Source organism: Pan paniscus, chromosome 10 (assembly GCF_029289425.2).
Source record: "Pan paniscus chromosome 10, NHGRI_mPanPan1-v2.0_pri, whole genome shotgun sequence".
Taxonomy (NCBI): domain Eukaryota; kingdom Metazoa; phylum Chordata; class Mammalia; order Primates; family Hominidae; genus Pan; species Pan paniscus.
In genome coordinates, this window is record NC_073259.2 from 103,995,039 (window position 1) to 104,016,334 (window position 21,296).

The 21,296-nt window shown below is 40.6% G+C and overlaps 1 protein-coding gene across 4 annotated transcripts in view; it reads right to left on the minus strand.

The window, feature by feature from the left end:
* CCDC38 (coiled-coil domain containing 38) overlaps positions 1-21,296 on the minus strand; it is a 75,186-nt gene that overhangs the window by 53,738 nt on the left and 152 nt on the right. Inside the window, exons 1-2 of one of the 4 annotated variants that reach the window (XM_055096008.2) lie at positions 21,036-21,286; positions 14,777-14,827 (exon numbers count right to left, since the gene is read on the minus strand). In XM_055096008.2, the coding sequence (XP_054951983.1) occupies positions 14,777-14,813 (37 nt within the window). In that variant the 5' untranslated portion in view covers positions 14,814-14,827; positions 21,036-21,286. Of the gene's footprint in view, positions 1-2,010; positions 13,833-14,776; positions 14,828-21,035; positions 21,287-21,296 lie in introns of those variants that run through there. The other 3 variants (XM_003808247.7, XM_063593578.1, XM_063593577.1) reach the window with 3 other exon arrangements.

The window sequence follows — 21,296 nt, forward strand, 5'->3', positions numbered from 1 at the left end:
AAGAGCTAGTGGACCAAAGTTTAAGGAATTAATGGACTGGAGCTTAAAGTCTACCTGAGAAGCAGCCATTTGCCCAAAGATTCAGTGTAGAAAGTGGGAGTGGCTGGGATTATAGAAACTCCAGACACATTTTTCTGTAAGTCATGAGTTAGAGAGAAAGAAAATTGCAGAGTGGAAGTCTTGGGTTCAACACAGAGTACTCTGATCATCTCCTATTCACCCTGATGGTGATGGAGTGAATCCCCTATCCTAAATACTACGAGATGGCTGAACACATGATACCCAACACTGGACATATGAGACTGAAAGCAGTTTATAAGTCATATATACTCATAGCCTGGGGGAGGAGAATGCTGCCTGCAATGCAGTGCCACATGGGAATTGCACTCAGGATCACAGTGAATCACCAGTGGTGGGAGGCAACTTTGTAGTAATAAAAGGCTGAGGTGTCCCCTGGTCCCCACAGGAGGATGTGATTGACTTGTTTGAATAATTTCATGGCTGACAGTGCAGTGAAACCCATTAGGTTGAAGACCAGGTGGAATGCAGCTGGTCCAATTGATAGAGGAACTAGCCAGGCAGGGAGAGTTTCCTGCTAGGTGGACGTCATATTTGGCAAGAGCAAGAGGATTTATGGTTAGGCTTTTGGGGCCCTGTGAGGCTGAAATATGTCAAGGCAGCACATAAAATTTTAGGCCTTAAAAACATGAAGTAGAAACAGCTGAGGGTGGGTCCAGGCAGCTAGACTCTGGGACAGCAGAAGTGTGGACGAGCAAAGCCAACAGGCTGAAGACCAGGAGGTAGCCACAGAGATTGAGGACTCAAAAGGACCTGGGGCCAGGTGCCTGTGATGGTTAATTGTGTACGTCAACTTGACTGGGCCATGGGTTCCCAGATTAAACGTTATTTCTGGTTGTGTCTGTGAGGGTATTTCCAGGTGAGATTAGCATTTGAATTGGTGGGCTCCGTAAAGTAGACTGCCCTCATCCATGTGGGTGAGTCTCATCCAATCTCTTGAGGGTCTGAGTAGAAAAGGCTGAGGAATTAGGAAGTAACCCCTTCTTTTCTGCCTCACTGCTTGAACTGGGACATCTCATCTCATCTTCTCCTATGCTGAGACTGGAACTCACACCATCAGTTCCCCTGCTTCTCAGGCTTTCTGAGTCTGACTGAATTACATCACCAGCTCTCCTGGGTCTCCAGCGTATAGATGGCAAATCATGGGACTTCTCAGCCTCCATAATTATATGAGCCAATTACTCACAGTAAATCTCCTTCTTATTGGTTCTGTTTTTCTGGAGAGTTCTGCCTAATACAGTGGTGTTTACAGAGTCCATGGACCTATGCCTTATATACCATCACTCCCAGGCCAGGGCTGGACCCCAGACATCCCAATATGGAGCCACTGTTGTCCTCCAGGGGATGAGTAATTGGTGGGCTGGACACCTCTTCCCCAATCAGCCTTCTCTTCTCCCAAGAGAAACTCTACAAACTTAGATTCTGCCCTATCCCAAGTGTCTTTTTTTTTTAAAATTTATTATTATTATACTTTAAGTTTTAGGGTACATGTGCACAATGTGCAGGTTAGTTACATATGTATACATGTGCCATGCTGGTGTGCTGCACCCACTAACTTGTCATCTAGCATTAGGTATATCTCCCAATGCTATCCCTCCCCCTTCCCCCAACTCCACAACAGTCCCCAGAGTGTGATGTTCCCCTTCCTGTGTCCATGTGTTCTCATTGTTCAATTCCCACCTATGAGTGAGAATATGTGGTGTTTAGTTTTTTGTTCTTGCGATAGTTTACTGAGAATGATGATTTCCAATTTCATCCATGTCCCTACAAAGGACGTGAACTCATCATTTTTTATGGCTGCATAGTATTCCATGGTGTATATGTGCCACATTTTCTTTATCCAGTCTATCATTGTTGGACATTTGGGTTGGTTCCAAGTCTTTGCTATTGTGAATAATGCCGCAATAAACATACGTGTGCATGTGTCTTTATAGCAGCATGATTTATAGTCCTTTGGGTATATACCCAGTAATGGGATGGCTGGGTCAAATGGTATTTCTAGTTCTAGATCCCTGAGGAATCACCACACTGACTTCCACAATGGTTGAACTAGTTTACAGTCCCACCAACAGTGTAAAACTGTTCCTATTTCTCCACATCCTCTCCAGCACCTGTTGTTTCCTGACTTTTTAATGATTGCCATTCTAACTGGTGTGAGATGGTATCTCATTGTGGTTTTGATTTGCATTTCCCTGATGGCCAGTGATGGTGAGCATTTTTTCATGTGTTTTTTGGCTGCATAAATGTCTTCTTTTGAGAAGTGTCTGTTCATGTCCTTCACCCACTTTTTGATGGGGTTGTTTTTTTCTTGTAAATTTGTTTGAGTTAATTGTAGATTCTGGATATTAGCCCTTTGTCAGATGAGTAGGTTGTGAAAATTTTCTCCCATTTTGTAGGTTGCCTGTTCACTCTGATGGTAGTTTCTTTTGCTGTGCAGAAGCTCTTTAGTTTAATTAGATCCCATTTGTCAATTTTGGCTTTGGTTGCCATTGTTTTTGGTGTTTTAGACATGAAGCCCTTGCCCATGCCTATGTCTTGAATGGTAATGCCTAGGTTTTCTTCTAGGGTTTTTATGGTTTTAGGTCTAACGTTTAAGTCTTTAATCCATCTTGAATTAATTTTTGTATAAGGTGTAAGGAAGGGATCCAGTTTCAGCTTTCTACATACGGCTAGCCAGTTTTCCCAGCACCATTTATTAAATAGGGAATCCTTTCCCCATTGCTTGTTTTTCTCAGGTTTGTCAAAGATCAGATAGTTGTAGATATGTGGCATTATTTCTGAGGGCTCTGTTCTGTTCCATTGATCTATATCTCTGTTTTGGTACCAGTACCATGCTGTTTTGGTTACTGTAGCCTTGTAGTATAGTTTGAAGTCAGGTAGTGTGATGCCTCCAGCTTTGTTCTTTTGGCTTAGGATTGACTTGGCGATGCAGGCTCTTTTTTGGTTCCATATGAACTTTAAAGTAGTTTTTTCCAATTCTGTGAAGAAAGTCACTGGTAGCTTGATGGGGATGGCATTGAATCTGTAAATTACCTTGGGCAGTATGGCCATTTTCACGATATTGATTCTTCCTATCCATGAGCATGGAATGTTCTTCCATTTGTTTGTATCCTCTTCTATTTCCTTGAGCAGTGGTTTGTAGTTCTCCTTGAAGAGGTCCTTCACATCCCTTGTAAGTTGGATTCCTAGGTATTTTATTCTCTTTGAAGCAATTGTGAATGAGAGTTCACTCCTGATTTGGTCCTCTGTTTGTCTGTTATTGGTGTATAAGAATGCTTGTGATTTTTGCACATTGATTTTGTATCCTGAGACTTTGCTGAAGTTGCTTACCAGCTTAAGGAGATTTGGGGCTGAGACAATGGGGTTTTCTAGATATACAATCAAGTCATCTGCAAACAGGGACAATTTGACTTCCTCTTTTCCTAATTGAATACCCTTTATTTCCTTCTCCTGCCTGATTGCCCTGGCCAGAACTTCCAACACTATGTTGAATAGTAGTGGTGAGAGAGGGCATCCCTGTCTTGTTCCAGTTTTCAAAGGGAATGCTTCCAGTTTTTGCCCATTCAGTATAATATTGGCTGTGGGTTTGTCATAGATAGCTCTTATTATTTTGAGATACGTCCCATCAATACCTAATTTATTGAGAGTTTTTAGCCAGAAGGGTTGTTGAATTTTGTCAAAGGTCTTTTCTGCATCTATTGAGATAATCATGTGGTTTTTGTCTTTGGTTCTGTTTATATGCTGGATTACATTTATTGATTTGTGTATATTGAACCAGGCTTGCATCCCAGGGATGAAGCCCGCTTGATCATGGTGGATAAGCTTTTTGATGTGCTGCTGGATTTGGTTTGCCAGTATTTTATTGAGGATTTTTGCATCAATGTTCATCAAGGATATTGGTCTAAAATTCTCTTTTTTGGTTGTGTCTCTGCCCGGCTTTGGTATCAGGATGATGCTGGCCTCATAAAATGAGTTAGGGAGGATTCCCTCTTTTTCTATTGATTGGAATAGTTTCAGAAGGAATGGTACCAGTTCCTCCTTGTACCTCTGGTAGAATTCGGCTGTGAATCCATCTGGTCCTGGACTCTTTTTGGTTGGTAAGCTATTGATTATTGCCACAATTTCAGCTCCTGTTATTGGTCTATTCAGAGATTCAACTTCTTCCTGGTTTAGTCTTGGGAGAGTGTATGTGTCAAGGAATTTATCCATTTCTTCTAGATTTTCTAGTTTATTTGAGTAGAGGTGTTTGTAATATTCTCTGATGGTAGTTTGTATTTCTGCGGGATCGGTGGTGATATCCCCTTTATCATTTTTTATTGTGTCTATTTGATTCTTCTCTCTTTTCTTCTTTATTAGTCTTGCTAGCGGTCTATCAATTTTGTTGATCCTTTCAAAAAACCAGCTCCTGGATTCATTAATTTTTTGAAGGGTTTTTTGTGTCTCTATTTCCTTCAGTTCTGCTCTGATTTTAGTTATTTCTTGCCTTCCGCTAGCTTATGAATGTGTTTGCTCTTGCTTTTCTAGTTCTTTTAATTGTGATGTTAGGGTGTCAATTTTGGATCTTTCCTGCTTTCTCTTGTGGGCATTTAGTGCTATAAATTTCCCTCTACACACTGCTTTGGATGCGTCCCAGAGATTCTGGTATGTTGTGTCTTTGTTCTCGTTGGTTTCAAAGAACATCTTTATTTCTACCTTCATTTCGTTATGTACCCAGTAGTCATTCAGGAGCAGGTTGTTCAGTTTCCATGTAGTTGAGCGGTTTTGAGTGAGATTCTTAATCCTGAGTTCTAGTTTGATTACACTGTGGTCTGAGAGATAGTTTGTTATAATTTCTGTTCTTTTACATTTGCTGAGGAGAGCTTTACTTCCAAGTATGTGGTCAATTTTGGAACAGGTATGGTGTGGTACTGAAAAAAATGTATATTCTGTTGATTTGGGGTGGAGAGTTCTGTAGATATCTATTAGGTCTGCTTGGTGCAGAGGTGAGTTCAATTCCTGGGTATGCTTGTTGACTTTCTGTCTCATTGATCTGTCTAATGTTGACAGTGGGGTGTTAAAGTCTCCCATTATTAATGTGTGGGAGTCTAAGTCTCTTTCTAGGTCACTCAGGACTTGCTTTATGAATCTGGGTGCTCCTGTATTGGGTGCATATATATTTAGGATAGTTAGTTCTTCTTGTTGAATTGATCCCTTTACCATTATGTAATGGCCTTGTCTCTTTTGATCTTTGTTGCTTTAAAGTCTGTTTTATCAGAGACTAGGATTGCAACCCCTGCCTTTTTTTGTTTTCCATTTGCTTGGTAGATCTTCCTCCATCCTTTTATTTTGAGCCTATGTGTGTCTCTGCACGTGAGATGGGTTTCCTGAATACAGCACACTGATGGGTCTTGACTCTTTATCCAATTTGCCAGTCTGTGCCTTTTAATTGGAGCATTTAGTCCACTTACATTTGAGGTTAATATTGTTATGTGTGAATTTGATCCTGTCATTATGATGTTAGCTGGTTATTTTGCTCGTTAGTTCATGCAGTGTCTTCCTAGTCTCGATGGTCTTTACATTTTGGCATGATTTTGCAGTGGCTGGTATTTGTTGTTCCTTTCCATGTTTAGCGCTTCCTTCAGGAGCTCTTGTAGGGCAAGCCTGGTGGTGACAAAATCTCTCAGCATTTGCTTGTCTGTAAAGTATTTTATTTCTCCTTCACTTATGAAGCTTAGTTTGGCTGGATATGAAATTCTGGGTTGAAAATTCTTTTCTTTAAGAATGTTGAATATTGGCCCCCACTCTCTTCTGGCTTGTAGGGTTTCTGCCGAGAGATCCACTGTTAGTCTGATGGGCTTCGCTTTGTGGGTAACCCGACCTTTCTCTCTGGCTGCCCTTAACATTTTTTCCTTCATTTCAACTTTGGTGAATCTGACAATTATGTGTCTTGGAGTTGCTCTTCTCAAGGAGTATCTTTGTGGCGTTCTCTGTATTTCCTGAATCTGAATGTTGGCCTGCCTTGCTAGATTGGGGAAGTTCTCCTGGATAATATCCTGCAGAGTGTTTTCCAACTTGGTTCCATTCTCCCCGTCACTTTCAGGTACACTGATCAGACATAGATTTGGTCTTTTCACATAGTCCCATATTTCTTGGAGGCTTTGCTCGTTTCTTTTTATTCTTTTTTCTCTAAACTTCCCTTCTCGCTTCATTTCATTCACTTCATCTTCCATCGCTGATACCCTTTCTTCCAGTTGATTGCATCAGCTCCTGAGGCTTCTGCATTCTTCACGTAGTTCTCGAGCCTTGGTTTTCAGCTCCATCAGCTCCTTTAAGCACTTCTCTGTATTGGTTATTCTAGTTATACATTCTTCTAAACTTTTTTCAAAGTTTTCAACTTCTTTGCCTTTGGTTTGAATTTCCTCCCATAGCTCAGAGTAATTTGATCATCTGAAGCCTTCTTCTCTCAGCTCGTCAAAGTCATTATCCATCCAGCTTTGTTCCGTTGCTGGTGAGGAACTGCGTTCCTTTGGAGGAGGAGAGGTGCTCTGCTTTTTAGAGTTTCCAGTTTTTCTGCTCTGTTTTTTCCCCATCTTTGTGGTTTTATCTACTTTTGGTCTTTGATGATGGTGATGTACAGATGGGTTTTTGCTGTGGATGTCCTTTCTGTTTGTTAGTTTTCCTTCTAACAGACAGGACCCTCAGCTGCAGGTCTGTTGGAGTACCCAGCTGTGTGAGGTGTCGGTCTGCCCCTGCTGGGGGGTGACTCCCAGTTAGGCTGCTCGGGGGTCAGGGGTCAGGGACCCACTTGAGGAGGCAGTCTGCCCGTTCTCAGATCTCCAGCTGCCTGCTGGGAGAACCACTGCTCTCTTCAAAGCTGTCAGACAGGGACATTTAAGTCTGCAGAGGTTACTGCTGTCTTTTTGTTTGTCTGTGCCCTGCCCCCAGAGGTGGAGCCTACAGAGGCAGGCAGGCCTCCTTGAGCTGTGGTGGGCTCCACCCAGTTCGAGCTTCCCAGCTGCTTTGTTTACCTAAGCAAGCCTGGGCAATGGCGGGCGCCCCTCCCCCAGCCTCACTGCCACCTTGCAGTTTGATCTCAGACTGCTGTGCTAGCAATCAGCGAGACTCCGTGGGCATAGGACCCTCCGAGCAATGTGCGGGATATAATCTCCTGGTGCGCTGTTTTTTAAGCCCATCGGAAAAGCACAGTATTCGGGTGGGAGTGACCCGATTTTCCAGGTGCCGTCTGTCACCCCTTTCTTTGACTAGGAAAGGGAACTCCCTGACCCCTTGTGCTTCCCGAGTGAGGCAATGCCTCGCCCTGCTTCAGCTCATGCACAGTGTGTGCACCCACTGACCTGCGCCCACTGTCTGGCACTCCCTAGTGAGATGAACCCGGTACCTCAGATGGAAATGCAGAAATCACCCGTCTTCTGCGTTGCTCATGCTGGGAGCTGTAGACGGGAGCTGTTCCTATTCGGCCATCTTGGCTCCTCCCCAAGTGTCTTAAAATCTTTAATGCCTGAGTTAAAATCTCTACTGACCAAGGTTAACTGTCTTGGAATTGACAAGATGATATTTTTGTCCCTCCAAGTTCAAAGCTGAGTTTATTTCAGTTTACAGAGAAATAGAAGAAAACTAAATTTCTGAACACCAAGTATATTAGTTTCCTCTTGTTTCCATAATAAGATATCACAAAATTGGTAGTTTAAAACAACAGAAATGTATTCTCTCCATTCTGGAGGTCAGATATCTGAAATCAAGGTGATGGCAGAGCCATGCTCTCTTGGTGAAGCCTCTAGGGGAGAATCCTTCCACAGTTCTAGCTTCTGATGGCTCTAGACATTCATTGGCTGGATAATTCCAACCTCTGCCTCCAACTTCACATGGCCTTCTCCTTTTCTTTCTTTTATAAGGACACTTATTATTGAATTTAGGGCCCACCCTAAATTCAGGGTGGTCTCATCTTGAGATCCTTATCTTAATTACATTTGCAAAGATCCTTTTCCCAAATAAGGCCACATTCCCAGTTTCCAGAGGTTAGAATAGGAAGGCCAACCATTTGTGGAGGGCCACTATTCAACCCGCTACACCAAATTTCCTATATTATAAACTCACCACATGAACTAGTCCCTAGGCAACACTTCTCCCTGTATTTCTTTCCTAGTCACATAGGACTAGGGCTGCTGTAGCAGATTACCACAAACAGGGTGGCTTAAAACAACAGAAATGTAGTCTCTCACAGTTCTGGAGGCCACAAGTTCAAAATCAAGGTGTTAGCAGCGTTGGTTCCTTCTGGAGGCTCTGAGGGGGAATCTATTCCATGACTTTAACCTAGCTTCTGGTAGTGAAATTCCTGGGATTCCTTGGATTGTAGATCCGTCACTCCAATCTCTTCCTCCATTCTTCACATGACCTTCCCCTCTGTGTGTCTGTATCTCAAATCTTCCTTTCTGTTCTCTCATAAGGACACTAGTAATTGGATTTAGCCCTTGTCCTAAATCCAAGAAGATCTCATCTTGAGATCCTTACTTTAATTACTTTTGCAAAGATCCCCCTTTCCAAACAAGGTCACATTTTCAGGCTCTTGGTGGAAATATCTTTTGGGGTCTAAATTCAACCCCTTACAGCACTCCATACCTGCAATGTACATCAAATTCCACCATTAATCATGTCTTCTACCTCAACACAGAGTCTCATTCTACCAGCTCTTTAGCAAACTGGATGCTAGGCTCAACCTCTCTCCAATACTCCATTTTAGCAATAAGGGGTCTGCTTAGATCTACAAATCAAATTCTAGTAGCTGAATCCTGGCTACTCTAAACTCTAAACTCTAGATCTCTTCCTTTTGTTACTATTATATTCTTCTCTAAGTTGCCTTGCAAATCCCTGACATTACTAATTAACAACCTTGAGAGAAGGCTTTCTCTTCTCTGCCTCACTGTATTAGTTTCCTATTGCCGCTGTAACAAATTACCACAAACCTAGTGGTTTAAAACAATGCAAATTTATTTTCTTACACTTCTGGAGGCCAGAAGTCTGAAATGAGTCCTTTGAACATAAAATCAGGATGTTGATAGAGCTGTGTTCCTTCTGGAGGCTCCAGGTGAGAATCAGTTTCCTTTCTCTTTCCAGCGGTTAGAGGCTGCCTGCATTCCTTGGTTTGTGGTCTCTTCCTCCATCTTCAAAGTGCATCACTTTAGCCTCTACTTCCATTGTCACATCACCTTCTCGGTCTTTGAATAAAAAGACTCTTGGATTATATTAGGCCCGTTGGCTAATCCAGGATAAACTTCACATATCAAGGTAATTAACTTAATCATATTTGCAAAGTCCCTTTTGCCATGTAAGGTAACGTATTTACAGGTTCCAGGGATTAGAATGTGGACACATTTGGGGGGCCATTATTGTGTCTCACACAGTCTCACTCCTTTCCTAGACTTGCTCCTTACTGACACTCTATTTGTCTTGTCCTAATTCTTCTATTTATTCATTAATTCATTCATCCACTCATTCATTCATTCAACAAATACCAATGAAGCCTCAACTATGTGCCAGGTAGTGTTTTAGGAACTGATGTTACACTGGTGAACAAAACAAAGATGGCTGCTCTTGAAGATCTTATACTGAGGTGAAGTGGCAGGTTTGGAAATAGAAAGTATAAACATTAATATAATAAAGTAACTTTTATGTTTTAAAGTAATAAAGTTCTGTGGGAAAAATAAAGCAGAGTATAGGAGGGCTGGGGTGAACAATTTTAAGTAGAGTGCTCAGAATGGGTCTCATTGATCAAGTGGTATTTAAAGGAGTTGAGAGAACCAGTCAAGTGGATATCTGAGGAAGAGAGGTACTGGCTGTGGCAACAGCCAATGCAAAGGTCCTGAGGCAGGATCATCTCTTGTGTGTGTTCAAGAAAGGCTAGTGTAGCTGGAGTGAAATAAATGGGGTCGGGGGACTGTAGTAGCAAGGATAATTACTTAGTATCTTGTAGGCAGTCTTGAAGACTGTGGCAATGACCCTCAGTAAACTAGAGAAGCATTGGAGGGCTTTGAACAGAGAAGGAATGTGGTCTGACCTACTTAATACTTTGTAGTTGGATAAGAAGAGACTTGGAGTGGGGGAGTCAAGGATTGAGATAAGACTAGTTCAGGTAAGAGGTAATGGGCTCAGACCAGCATGGTAGGAGTAAAATGGTGAAAAGTGGTTGGGTTCTGAGTACATTCTGAAGGGAGAACCAACAGAATTCCCTAATAGATTGCATATGAGGTATTTTCCCTCAAGCACTCATTTTTCCTTCCTTCTTTCCCTCCTTTCTTCCTTCCATTTGTTTCTTCATTTTTTGGTGTTGTTTCTGGACTTGATTTTGTTTTTTTTAAAATCATATTTGGAGTACATACCAATATTAAGTATCTTTTTAGAAATCATGGCTTTTACTGTCTCCAATCGTACTGATGTATTCATATTTGAACCCCGAGCAGCTAGGTTAGTATATAAAAGGCACTAAAAAACTGCAGAATTGAAATAACTGCATAACATAATCTTAAAATACATTAAAGTAGATCTAAATTAATAGAGAGATGAGTCATGTTTGTGGATAGAGAGACATGATTTCATAAAAATGCCAATTCTCCACGAATGATCAATGGATTCACAGTAATATAAGTACATAGTCCCATAGGAGTTTCTCTAAATAAACTTGATAAGTAAATTCTAAAGTTACTAAGGAAAACCAAGAGACAAGAATAGTGAGAACCCTTCCCAAGAGGAACAGGATGGGGAGATTGCTCTGCTGTGTATCATTATGGAGCTACAGTAAAGGGAAAGACAAATTCACTAATGGACTAGAATGGAAATCTCAGGAACATATCCATACGTGGGGAAAGGAGAGACTGTTCAAAAAATGAGTTGGGGAAAATGGTTATTCTCATGGAATAAAAGGAAATTGGATCTTTACCTCACACTCCATACAAAAATTAACTACAGATGAAATAAGGATAAAATTGTCCCCCAAAAACCTTTAAAACAAACAGTAGAACATATAGGTTTTATCATTTAGGCCTTTGCTAGGGAAAGATTTCTTTTTTTTTTTTTTTTTTTTTTTTTTTTTGAGACGGAGTCTCGCTCTGTCGCCCAGGCTGGAGTGCAGTGGCGCGATCTCGGCTCACTGCAAGCTCCGCCTCCCGGGTTCACGCCATTCTCCTGCCTCAGCCTCCCGAGTAGCTGGGACTACAGGCGCCCGCCATCACGCCCGGCTAATTTTTTGTATTTTTAGTAGAGACGGGGTTTCACCGTGTTAGCCAGGATGGTCTCGATCTCCTGACCTCGTGATCCGCCCGCCTCGGCCTCCCAAAGTGCTGGGATTACAGGCGTGAGCCACCGCGCCCGGCCGGAAAGATTTCTTAAAAACACAAAAAGTAGTAACTATACAAGAAAATATTGATAAATTCAGCTATATTAAGATTAAAGACTTTGTTCATCAAAAGACGCCATAAACAAATTGAAAGATAAATTAAAACTGGGAGAAAATATTTGTACTCCATAGAGATGACATAATTGGGATATACCACATCTACAAAACTGCAAATCAATATAAAGAGCACTAACAACCTAAAGAAAAATAGAAAAAAGACTGTATTAAACAGGCATTTAACAGAAGAAGAAATATTTATGGTCAATAAACATATGAAGAGTTGTTCAACTTCATTAGTTATCAGGGAAATGCAAATAAAGACCATAATTTCACCCATTTGATTGGCAAAGCGTTAAAAAACTTGACAATACCAAGTGTTTGGAGAGGATATAATTCCACAGGATCTCTAATACATTTCTTGTAGAGTTATGATTGGCACAACTACTTTGGAAAACACTTTGACATTATTATCTGAAGTTGAATACTCAGCTAACGTCAGATTCAGCAATTCTATTCCTAGATATACATGCAAAGAAACTTTCTTATATACCAGGAGATGTGAACAAGAATGTTTATTAGCAGCACCATTTAGTAGCAATAAGCTGAAAACAACCCAAATACCCAAAGAAGTGTCAACTGTAAACTATGGTACATTTGCATTTTGCGATATTATACAGCAGTGAAAATGAATGATCTAAACCATACAACAGTATGAATGAATCTTAAAATATAATGTTGGCTGGGCATGGTGGCTCACTCCTGTAATCCCAATAGTTTGGGACACTGAAGTGGATCGCTTGAACCCGAGAATTCAAGACCAGCCTGGGCAACATGGCAAGACCTTGTCTATAAAAACAATTGTTTTTAAAAGATTAAAATAAATATATATGTATGTATACATATAATGTTAACTGAAAAAGTTCTAAAATATGATAGTCAACAAGATATACTTTTTTAAAAGTTAAAACTAAAATGAAAAATATGCTCTTTAAGACTGCATATGTACAGTATAAAACTATACATACAAATAAAATAGTAAAGAAAAATTCTAAACAGACTTCAACATGGTGCCTGGCTTAGGTGATGAAAGCCAAGGGATAGGGTATGTAGTTATTGTCAGGTTGTAATTTCTTGTGAAGATCCTCGTCTTTGGGTTCTGATGGGTTCAAAGGTTCATATTATGTTATTAATATATAATTGTATTAATCTTAAAAGAAGGCTATGGGTCTTAGGGAACTGGTACCAAATATGTCAAAACTCATGCTGCTTGTTGTTTTGTGAGTAATAAAGTCGTTTGTCTCTGACCCAAGAGTTTTGTATCTCTTGTCAACATCCAGGAAACTGTAGCAAGCTAACTTATGAGTTTGCAAGTAGAGGAAAATCTTAGCCCTGTCACAGCTCTTGACAAAGTAATATAAATCCTTTAATTAAAAAAGGCATCATCCAATCCATACTAGTCTAATATTCTGCATTTTGTTTTTTTCGGTTAGCAATATACCTAGGAGTTCCTTTTATATCAGCAAATATATATTCACGACATCAAAAAAAAAAAACAACTAAATAACTAGGCTGGGTGTGGTGGCTCACACCTGTAGTCCCAGCACTTTGGGAGACCGAGGCGGGCGGAACACCTGAGGTCAGGAGTTGGAGACTAGCCTGGCCAGCATGGGGAAAACCCGTCTCTACTAAAAATACAAAAATTAGCCAGGCGTGATGGGCACCTGTAATTCCAGCTACCCGGAAGGCTGAGGCACGAGAATTGCTTGAACCCCCAGGAGGCGGAGGTTGCAGTGAGCCGAGATGGTGCCACTGCACTTCAGCTTGGGTGACAGAGAAGCTGTCTGTCTAGTATCCCATTATCCCATTCCCTGGTTGTATTATAGTTTACATAACCAACCCTTTCCAATGGACATTATGATTGATTCCAGTCTTTTGCTATTGTAAACAATGCTGCAATAAATATTCCTGTACACACATCTTTAATCACTTGTGCATACATATCTGTAGAATAAATTCCAAACATGGCTCCTTTTAAATGCTTTTTTTAAAAAAATGGTAGTGGAGCAGATACTACTAGTGAACCCCCAATATCCATTCTTCCTTCTTCTATAGGAATAGAACCCTAAATGAACACTCAGAGTAGAGGCTATGTTTCTCAGCCTCCCTTGGAGGCAGGTCAGTGGAAGTGGTGAATGCAACTTCAGGGCATGTCCCCCCTTCCCCTTTTCTCCTGGCTGGCAGGAATATGGATGTAATCACTGGTGTGGAAGCAGCCGTCTTGGACCAAGAACATAGCCCAGGAACAGGCCAGAAGGAGTTGGGCCCCTGATGTGAACCTCCATATGGAATGCTTGTATCCAGACTTAACCTGAGAGAGAACAAACGTCTATCATGTTTAAGCCACAGTTGTTTTATATTTTCTGTCTCTTGCAGCCAAACTTTTACATTGTAAATACAAATAGTGTCAAATGTTCCTTTAAAGAGAATGCCTATAGAGAGCCTGAGTGCCTGTTACCTATTACAAACTCTTAGTGTTATCCAAATGTTAAATTTTTGTCAGATTTGTAAGAGAAAATTGTAATTCCTTATATACCAATAAATACTAATTCCTTGTATGCTCATAAATAAGCAGAAGGAGGCTGGGCATGATAGCTCATGCCTGTAATCCCAGGTCTTTGGGAGGCCGAGGTGGGTGGATCACCTGAGGTCAGGAGTTTGAGACCAGCCTGGCCAACATGGTGAAACCCTGTCTCTACTAAAAACACAAAATTAGCTGGGGGTGGTGGTGCATGCCTCTAATCCCAGCTACTTGGGAGGCTGAGGAAGGAGAATCACTTGAACCCAGGAGGCGGAGTTTGCAGTGAACCAAGATTGTGCCAATGCACTCCAGCTTGGGCAACAAGAACGAAATTCCGTCTCAAAAAAAGTAATTAATTAAATAAAATAAAATAAATAAAAATAAAAAATAGGCAGAAGGATAAGATGAGAAAGGGTGGTAAAGGAAAGAAGAGGGCAGATTTTCATAAAGTTTAATTAGGTATGTCCTTGACTATGACAAATAATTGAGTTAATTGTTTTCTGTCATGAGAGACTGGGGCAATCTGGCTAAATATGACAATTTAATGCACCCTCTGATTTGAAGATTTTTTTTTGAATTAAAAAGTAGAACAGAATCTTCTCTGCAGGTAGTTTATAAACTCATTACATTTTATATTTATGGTGTAACATTCTCCTTTTCTTATGCTCACAATCTGTTATGGAGCCTAACACTGCCAGGCCCAAACAAGAATATATTGATTGATTTCTTTTTACCTCCAGAATTCAGTGTTGGCAATAAATTTGAGGACATTTTGTTTCCTGGCCCTGTTGAAAGAAAAAAAAATATGTTTTTTAAAAATTCTATGAACATCATATAAAAGGGCTAAATTCAACTGCCAATGACTCCTTAACAGTCCTTATGGCTTTTAAAAGCAGTGAGCACACACATACTCTTTGACCCAGCAATTTCATTTCTGGTATCTTATGTCAAGAAAATAATCAGACAAGCAGCCAAAAAAGCATGTGCAATAATGTTTGTTCAATGTCATTTCATAAATACAGAGTTGACCAAATAACTATGGTATATCCATAAAATAAATTACCAATTGGCCCTTAAAATGATGCTGTAGTCACTATTTACTTCTCTCCATGGTATTGGTTAAAAAACAAAACATTTCAAAAGAGTAGGGATAGTGTGGATTAAAAAATGCATGCAAAAATCTGAGAGGTGTTTGAAATGCTGTTCATCAAACATGAATCTTGATTACATGTGATTTGGTGCAGTCTCTCATTTTTACCAGGTTTGGGATTAGGGTTAGGTGATTGAGGCACTCAACCTTAGCTGCAAAGCTTAAGGATTGCCAAAATAAACAAACAAAAACAAAACAAAAAAATCAACTTTCAGTTATTATGATAAATTAAATGTTAATGCAATATATTTTTATAAAATTCCAAATAAATGCAGGAAATTCTATAATGAACAAAATATCAAAATTGTAAATATGGACAGTATCTGACCCTGTACTTGTGTGACCCTGAGAGCCAGTGCCTCACTCTACTCACCCAAATCCTGGCCCACAGAACTTGTCTCTATTTAAAATTCTGTTATTTCATTTATCATGAATTTTTTACATTAATTTATATATTTAAAATAGTGAATTAAAATATTGCTTATTTTGATTACTGAGTTTTTGCTTTCCCCTTAAATTTTATGCATGAAGCTAGAGCTTCACTGGCCTTACCCTAATCCTTGTTCTGATTTCTATACTTTTAGTATCATTCAAATTTCTCAGTGAGCTGGTGTAACTCTTACAATGAGAAAAATAATAAAGATATATTCATTTTGGGGATAAAGGACACCCAGGAGTTTATATTTAAAAATGTGCCCGCAGCAGAAACAATGGACAACACATTCTATTTTGGGCTACTCATTTAAATATGTGCCTCAGGAATCTCAAAGAGCCATATATAAGAGCTAAATATCCTGGAAGCAGAGCAGCAGATGATTAAGAACACAGACTTTGGACAAGCCTGATTTTTGAATCTTGGTTTGGTATTTACTTATGTGTGAGCAAGTTCATGTATCATTCAAAAAACATTTATTGAGTACCTACTATGTGTCAGGCACTGTACGTGTGGGGGACAGGGCAATTTTTAAAAAGACAAAAAAGAACAAAAACTATTGTCTTCATGGAGCCTACATCTTAATTACTCAGCATCTCTGAGCCTCTGCTTCCTGTTTCATAAAGTGGACACACCTCTTAAGGCTTTCTTGAGGATTCAGTGGGCAATGGATTTAACCAAGTGGGGTGCCTGGCTTACAGACCAGCTCAGTAAGTGGGAACTATTATGTGCTAATATTTACTAATTAGCATCTGATTTTAGTTCCAGTGGTTATAAAAACAAATATTTAAAAAATTATCTTAAAGCTTATAAAAGAGAAAAAAATGAATAAAAACTGTAACACTGACATTATACTTTTTCAAATGACTGAACATTTTTTCACAGGCATTAAATTCATTCTCACGGGGGAAAAGAAAGATCGGTGAAAAATTGGTGACAACCTGTGGTTGATGAGTATTTGGAATTTGGATGGCTAATACTAAAGATTTGTAGATTTTCTCAATTTTACACTCTGTACTCATCTCCACTCTTAGGATTCTGATCACCTCTTTCTTGTCACATTTTCACTCCTTTGGTCCTTCTATCTATCTAAATTCACTCTCCTTCCCACTCTCATTCCCTTTATCCTTAAAGTCTTTTTGCAATGAGCATCTTTATCCATGCGTTCAAGGACTTTTTCACTCACAGAAAAACTGGAAGTTCTGTTCCTTTAAACCAATTGCTAAGAGCAGATATCTGCTCTTATTCTGTCTCTATTATATAGTTCATATAACATGTAAATGCAATCAGCAGTCTCTAGATGTTGTTATACTTCTATACTTCCATATGCATGAATTCCTGTATTGATGAATGAAAGGTTGGTGAACAAAAGGGAGGGAGAGGAACAGAACCAGTTATTGTTAGGAAGGGATTATAAAGTCCCCTTTCCAATCAGAAAAAATGTTAAAGTCAGTGGATGTCTTTGTTGTGCGAAATAAAAATAGCATGATGGCTAAACAAAGGCTCTGTACCAAAAGAGAGAGAAAATGTTATTGGATTGCATAGCAAATGCCTGAAAGTTCACATCTTAAATACACATTCAAATCCAACTTCCAATAGATGAAAAAGATCAAAAGCTCAGAAATATCAGGAATGTAAAATGGTGGTGTATAACTGCCAGCCATCCATTTTAGAGGTCGCATAAGCTAAATGATTAAGAGCATAGACTCTCTCTATGTCCCTTAATCCTCACACTTCAATTTCCCCATCTTTCAAGAGGAATGATGCAAGTAGTGTCTACCTTGTGGGATTGTTAGGTAAGTTACCACGTCCAGCCTTTGGATGGCCTCAGTTGCATAGTATGTGCTATGGGAGTGTAAGCACATGGAGAGGTGCACTCTGAGGGAGGAATGTGCCTGGTGTGTTTCAGGAACAGTAAGGACACCAGTGGGCCTTAAGCACAGTGAACAAAGAGGACAGCACCCCAGATGAAGCCAGAGAGACAACAAGTCCAAGATCACGAGGGCCCTGGAGGCCATTTTCTCAGTGAAATGGAACCATTCAATGAATCACTCTGATGCTGAGCTGAGAAGAGACTGTAGAAAGGGAAAAGGGTCACACAGGGAGATCTACTAGGAGACTACAGCCACTGGGAGGCAAGAGATAATGCTATCCCTTCCTTGGGATAGCAGTGGAAGTGGTGAGAGGTGGTCCGATTCTAGATGTGTTTTGACAGTAGAGTCTACAGGATTGGCTGATGGTTTGGATGTGGAGTATGAGATAAAGAACTGATTGCAGAAAGGATGGAGTTGCCATAAATGGAGACAGAGAAGGCAGTCGGGGAAGGGGCACTTGGGAAGATCAAAGGCTCATTTTGGAACATGTGAAATTTGAGATATATATTAGATATCTAAAGGGACATAGGTGTAATGTATACTGTTCTTTCAAGTGAACACCATGCTGGTTGATTTAATTAATTGTTGTGTTCCTTTAATAGCTGTACAATTATATGTGGTCTCTGAGTCAGGTCTCTTGACAAGTGTCATTGCAAGGGTAGTAGGAATGGCACTATGGAAAGACCCCTGGCCTTTGGGGGCAGGTAGGTTTAACTCCTGCCTCTGACTCTTATCTACTCTTTCTCTTGGGTCTAGAGAATTATGCTTAATGCACCGTAGAATCTTCTATCAAGTATGAATAATAACACCTTCCTTACAGGCTTGGTGCAATTTTCAAACACAGATAATATATGCAAAGTGCCTGCTCATAGTAGGCTTGTGAAGAAGTGATCTCCTATACTTTTTTCAAACTAGATATTGTCCAGATCCTTCCTCTTTCTGGCCCACTCTGTCAACTGCCGCCATTTGAAATGGGAGCATAACTGACAACTACTTTTTGTAAGAAACTCCCAATCAAAGTTCTTGAAACCTGGTCATTGGAGAGGAGTCTACCAGCAATATCAGTGCAAATCTGGGGGACCTGAATCAGCTTCATGTAGTCTTAACATTCTGAGCTCCAGGGGAAGTGGGGAAAGAGGAGTGGGATGGCCGGGCGCGGTGGCTCACGCCTGTAATCCCAGCACTTTGGGAGGCCGAGGCGGGCGGATCACGAGGTCAGGAGATCGAGACCATCCTGGCTAACACGGTGAAACCCCGTCTCTACTAAAAATACAAAAAAATTAGCCGGGCGTGGTAGCGGGCGCCTGTAGTCCCAGCTACTCGGGAGGCTGAGGCAGGAGAATGGCGTGAACCCGGGAGGCGGAGCTTGCAGTGAGCCGAGATCGCGCCACTGCACTCCAGCCTGGGCGACAGAGCGAGACTCCGTCTCAAAAAAAAAAAAAAAGAGGAGTGGGATTTGATAAGGCCCAGTCCTAAGTTTCTAAACCAACTCTAAATAAAATGAATAATAACACTGTCTACCAGATATTATTCGAATCAGTTTATTTGTTTTTTGCAACAACCCCCTCTAAAACCCAATGAAAACGAATTTCCAGATGATCTCGATGTGAGATAAAAAGCAATGTTTATCTTCACATGCATATGAGGATTTAGACTGGTTCTCTCAGACCCAATGCCCTTCCATTTTTTTTTCCCACCTCCTCTCCGCCTACCTTGGACAAATACTAGGAAAAGGGGCTGTGAACTGTGTCCTTGGATGGTGTGGGGAGATCAGAGTTAGCAATTTTTTGTTTACCTAAAAGCCAGGAGCCACTGGGTCCTTGGCCTGCTTAGATGCGCGCTGCCGCTTCTGACTAGGTCAGAGCACAGCACAATGATGAGGAAATTACTTTCACCTTGACCTTTAAGGTACTGCTGGCGTCAGGCTATTTAGTATGGACGCTTCTGTTGACATTTCTGACTGCCCCTTTTGCGAAGTGAAAACAAACAAACAAACTAACAAAAAAAACCTGGAGGTCAAGAGGAAGGAAGGATCGGTTAAGGAGTCAGCATATACAAGTCAGATAATGTGAAAAGTATTTTATAAGAGCTGCTATCGGGATGTTGGTTATTAGCAAGGAAAAATGTGTCATCCTTATCCATCTATAACTACTGAACAGTAACTAAGGAAAGAAATTCATTCATCCTTTCTGCTTTTGCAAACCTCCTGTTTGCAGGAGCTTATCAGGTAATGTCTGTCTGGACTGTGAATCAGATGCACAGTTCACCCACAAACATAAATACCTATGAAAAAGAAATATAATTTCTTTTAGACTCACCCAGAACTTGCAAGCTTTAAGTACATGGTCTGTGAAGTCAGGAGAGGAACTATACTATTGGCTGAAATCTAATCTTTAACTTAATTGGCCAGGAAGACAAATAGCAGGATTAAAACAAACGAATAATAGTAATAATACCTATTACTTGTTTAGAGCTGGGCACTGGGCTAAGTGATTTATGTTTTATTTTATTTAAAACTCAGACAAGCCCATAAAGTAGAAACAGCTCTCCCTATGATGAGGATGAGAAAACTGAGGCTTCGAGAAATTACTGTAAAGAAATTCCCCAAGGCCAAACAGCTTATAGGAAACAGAACTCAGACTAAGACAAGTTTATTGAACCCTATTTTTCTATAATTTTAACCCATCCTTTATACCTACAATTGCATAGTTCTGCAAATATGCCTAAAATTGCAAAATGTAACTGATTAAAGTCTTCAGCAGCAATTTTATAATAGAAAATTTTAATATTTCTCTGTGAATTAGTGGCTTTATGTGTTTCTATTCCCCACTATTTCTACTTCTCTTTTTAAAGACATAGAAATATATGTATGTATAAACTTTTTAAAAGCTATGCACACACACACACAACCTGTTTGTCATTGTGTATATGAGCTGTGAATAATCTTCTGATGCCCCCTCCCCCACGCCCTTAGGGTCTCTTTCACTCACATTGTCTATATATTTTCCAATTTTTACCTTTCCTTTCTCTTTCCTAACTGATCTCTCTTTTATAGGCCATAATATGAAGCTAAATTATATTCTTATTTATCGCGGTCATCTAAAGGAGTTTTTGCTTTCTGTTCTAGGTTTTTTTAATGAGACTAAATTAACTTTTATATTTTGTGGGTTTGCAGGCTTAGTCTGCTTTTATAGTATATTATTTGTGTCCACATCTATCACTTTTATTGTAAAGTCTTTACTGGGCAGGGAAAGCGCCTTTCCTGTCTTTGTATGTTCCACAAGACTTAACACAGAGCTTGTAATAAACATGGATAAACGAAATCAAGTAATTAAGGACTCAAAAGCCTGGGCCTGGCAGTGTTTCCATAGCAATTGGTAGCAGGAAGCGACGAGGCTGAGAATCACAGACCATCTTCCATAAACTTGATTCTGTCTCCAATTTTGGTCGCAAGTTGCTTGTAGGCCCACCAGACACAGCTGAGGGGTGGGAGGGGGCATGCGGAGGGGCGGACACTGAGCTGAAACCTATTTTACCTCAGCGAGTTTGGATCCAGGAGCCTTTCCAACCTATCGTTCGGGAAGGCGTTGTGGGAAAAGTGGGCGGAGGTGCCAATCGATCCTCCAGTCTCGGCTCTATCCTCCCCCAGCCCGGTTCCCCGTCATCTCAGGGACCGTCTGGTAGCTGATCCCGGAACGCAGCTGGCCAACGGATAAGTGCGCGGCACCCGCCACCCGCGCGGACCCAGGAGCACCTCCCCTACCGCATCCCCCTCCTCCCCACCCCCAGGTTCCCTC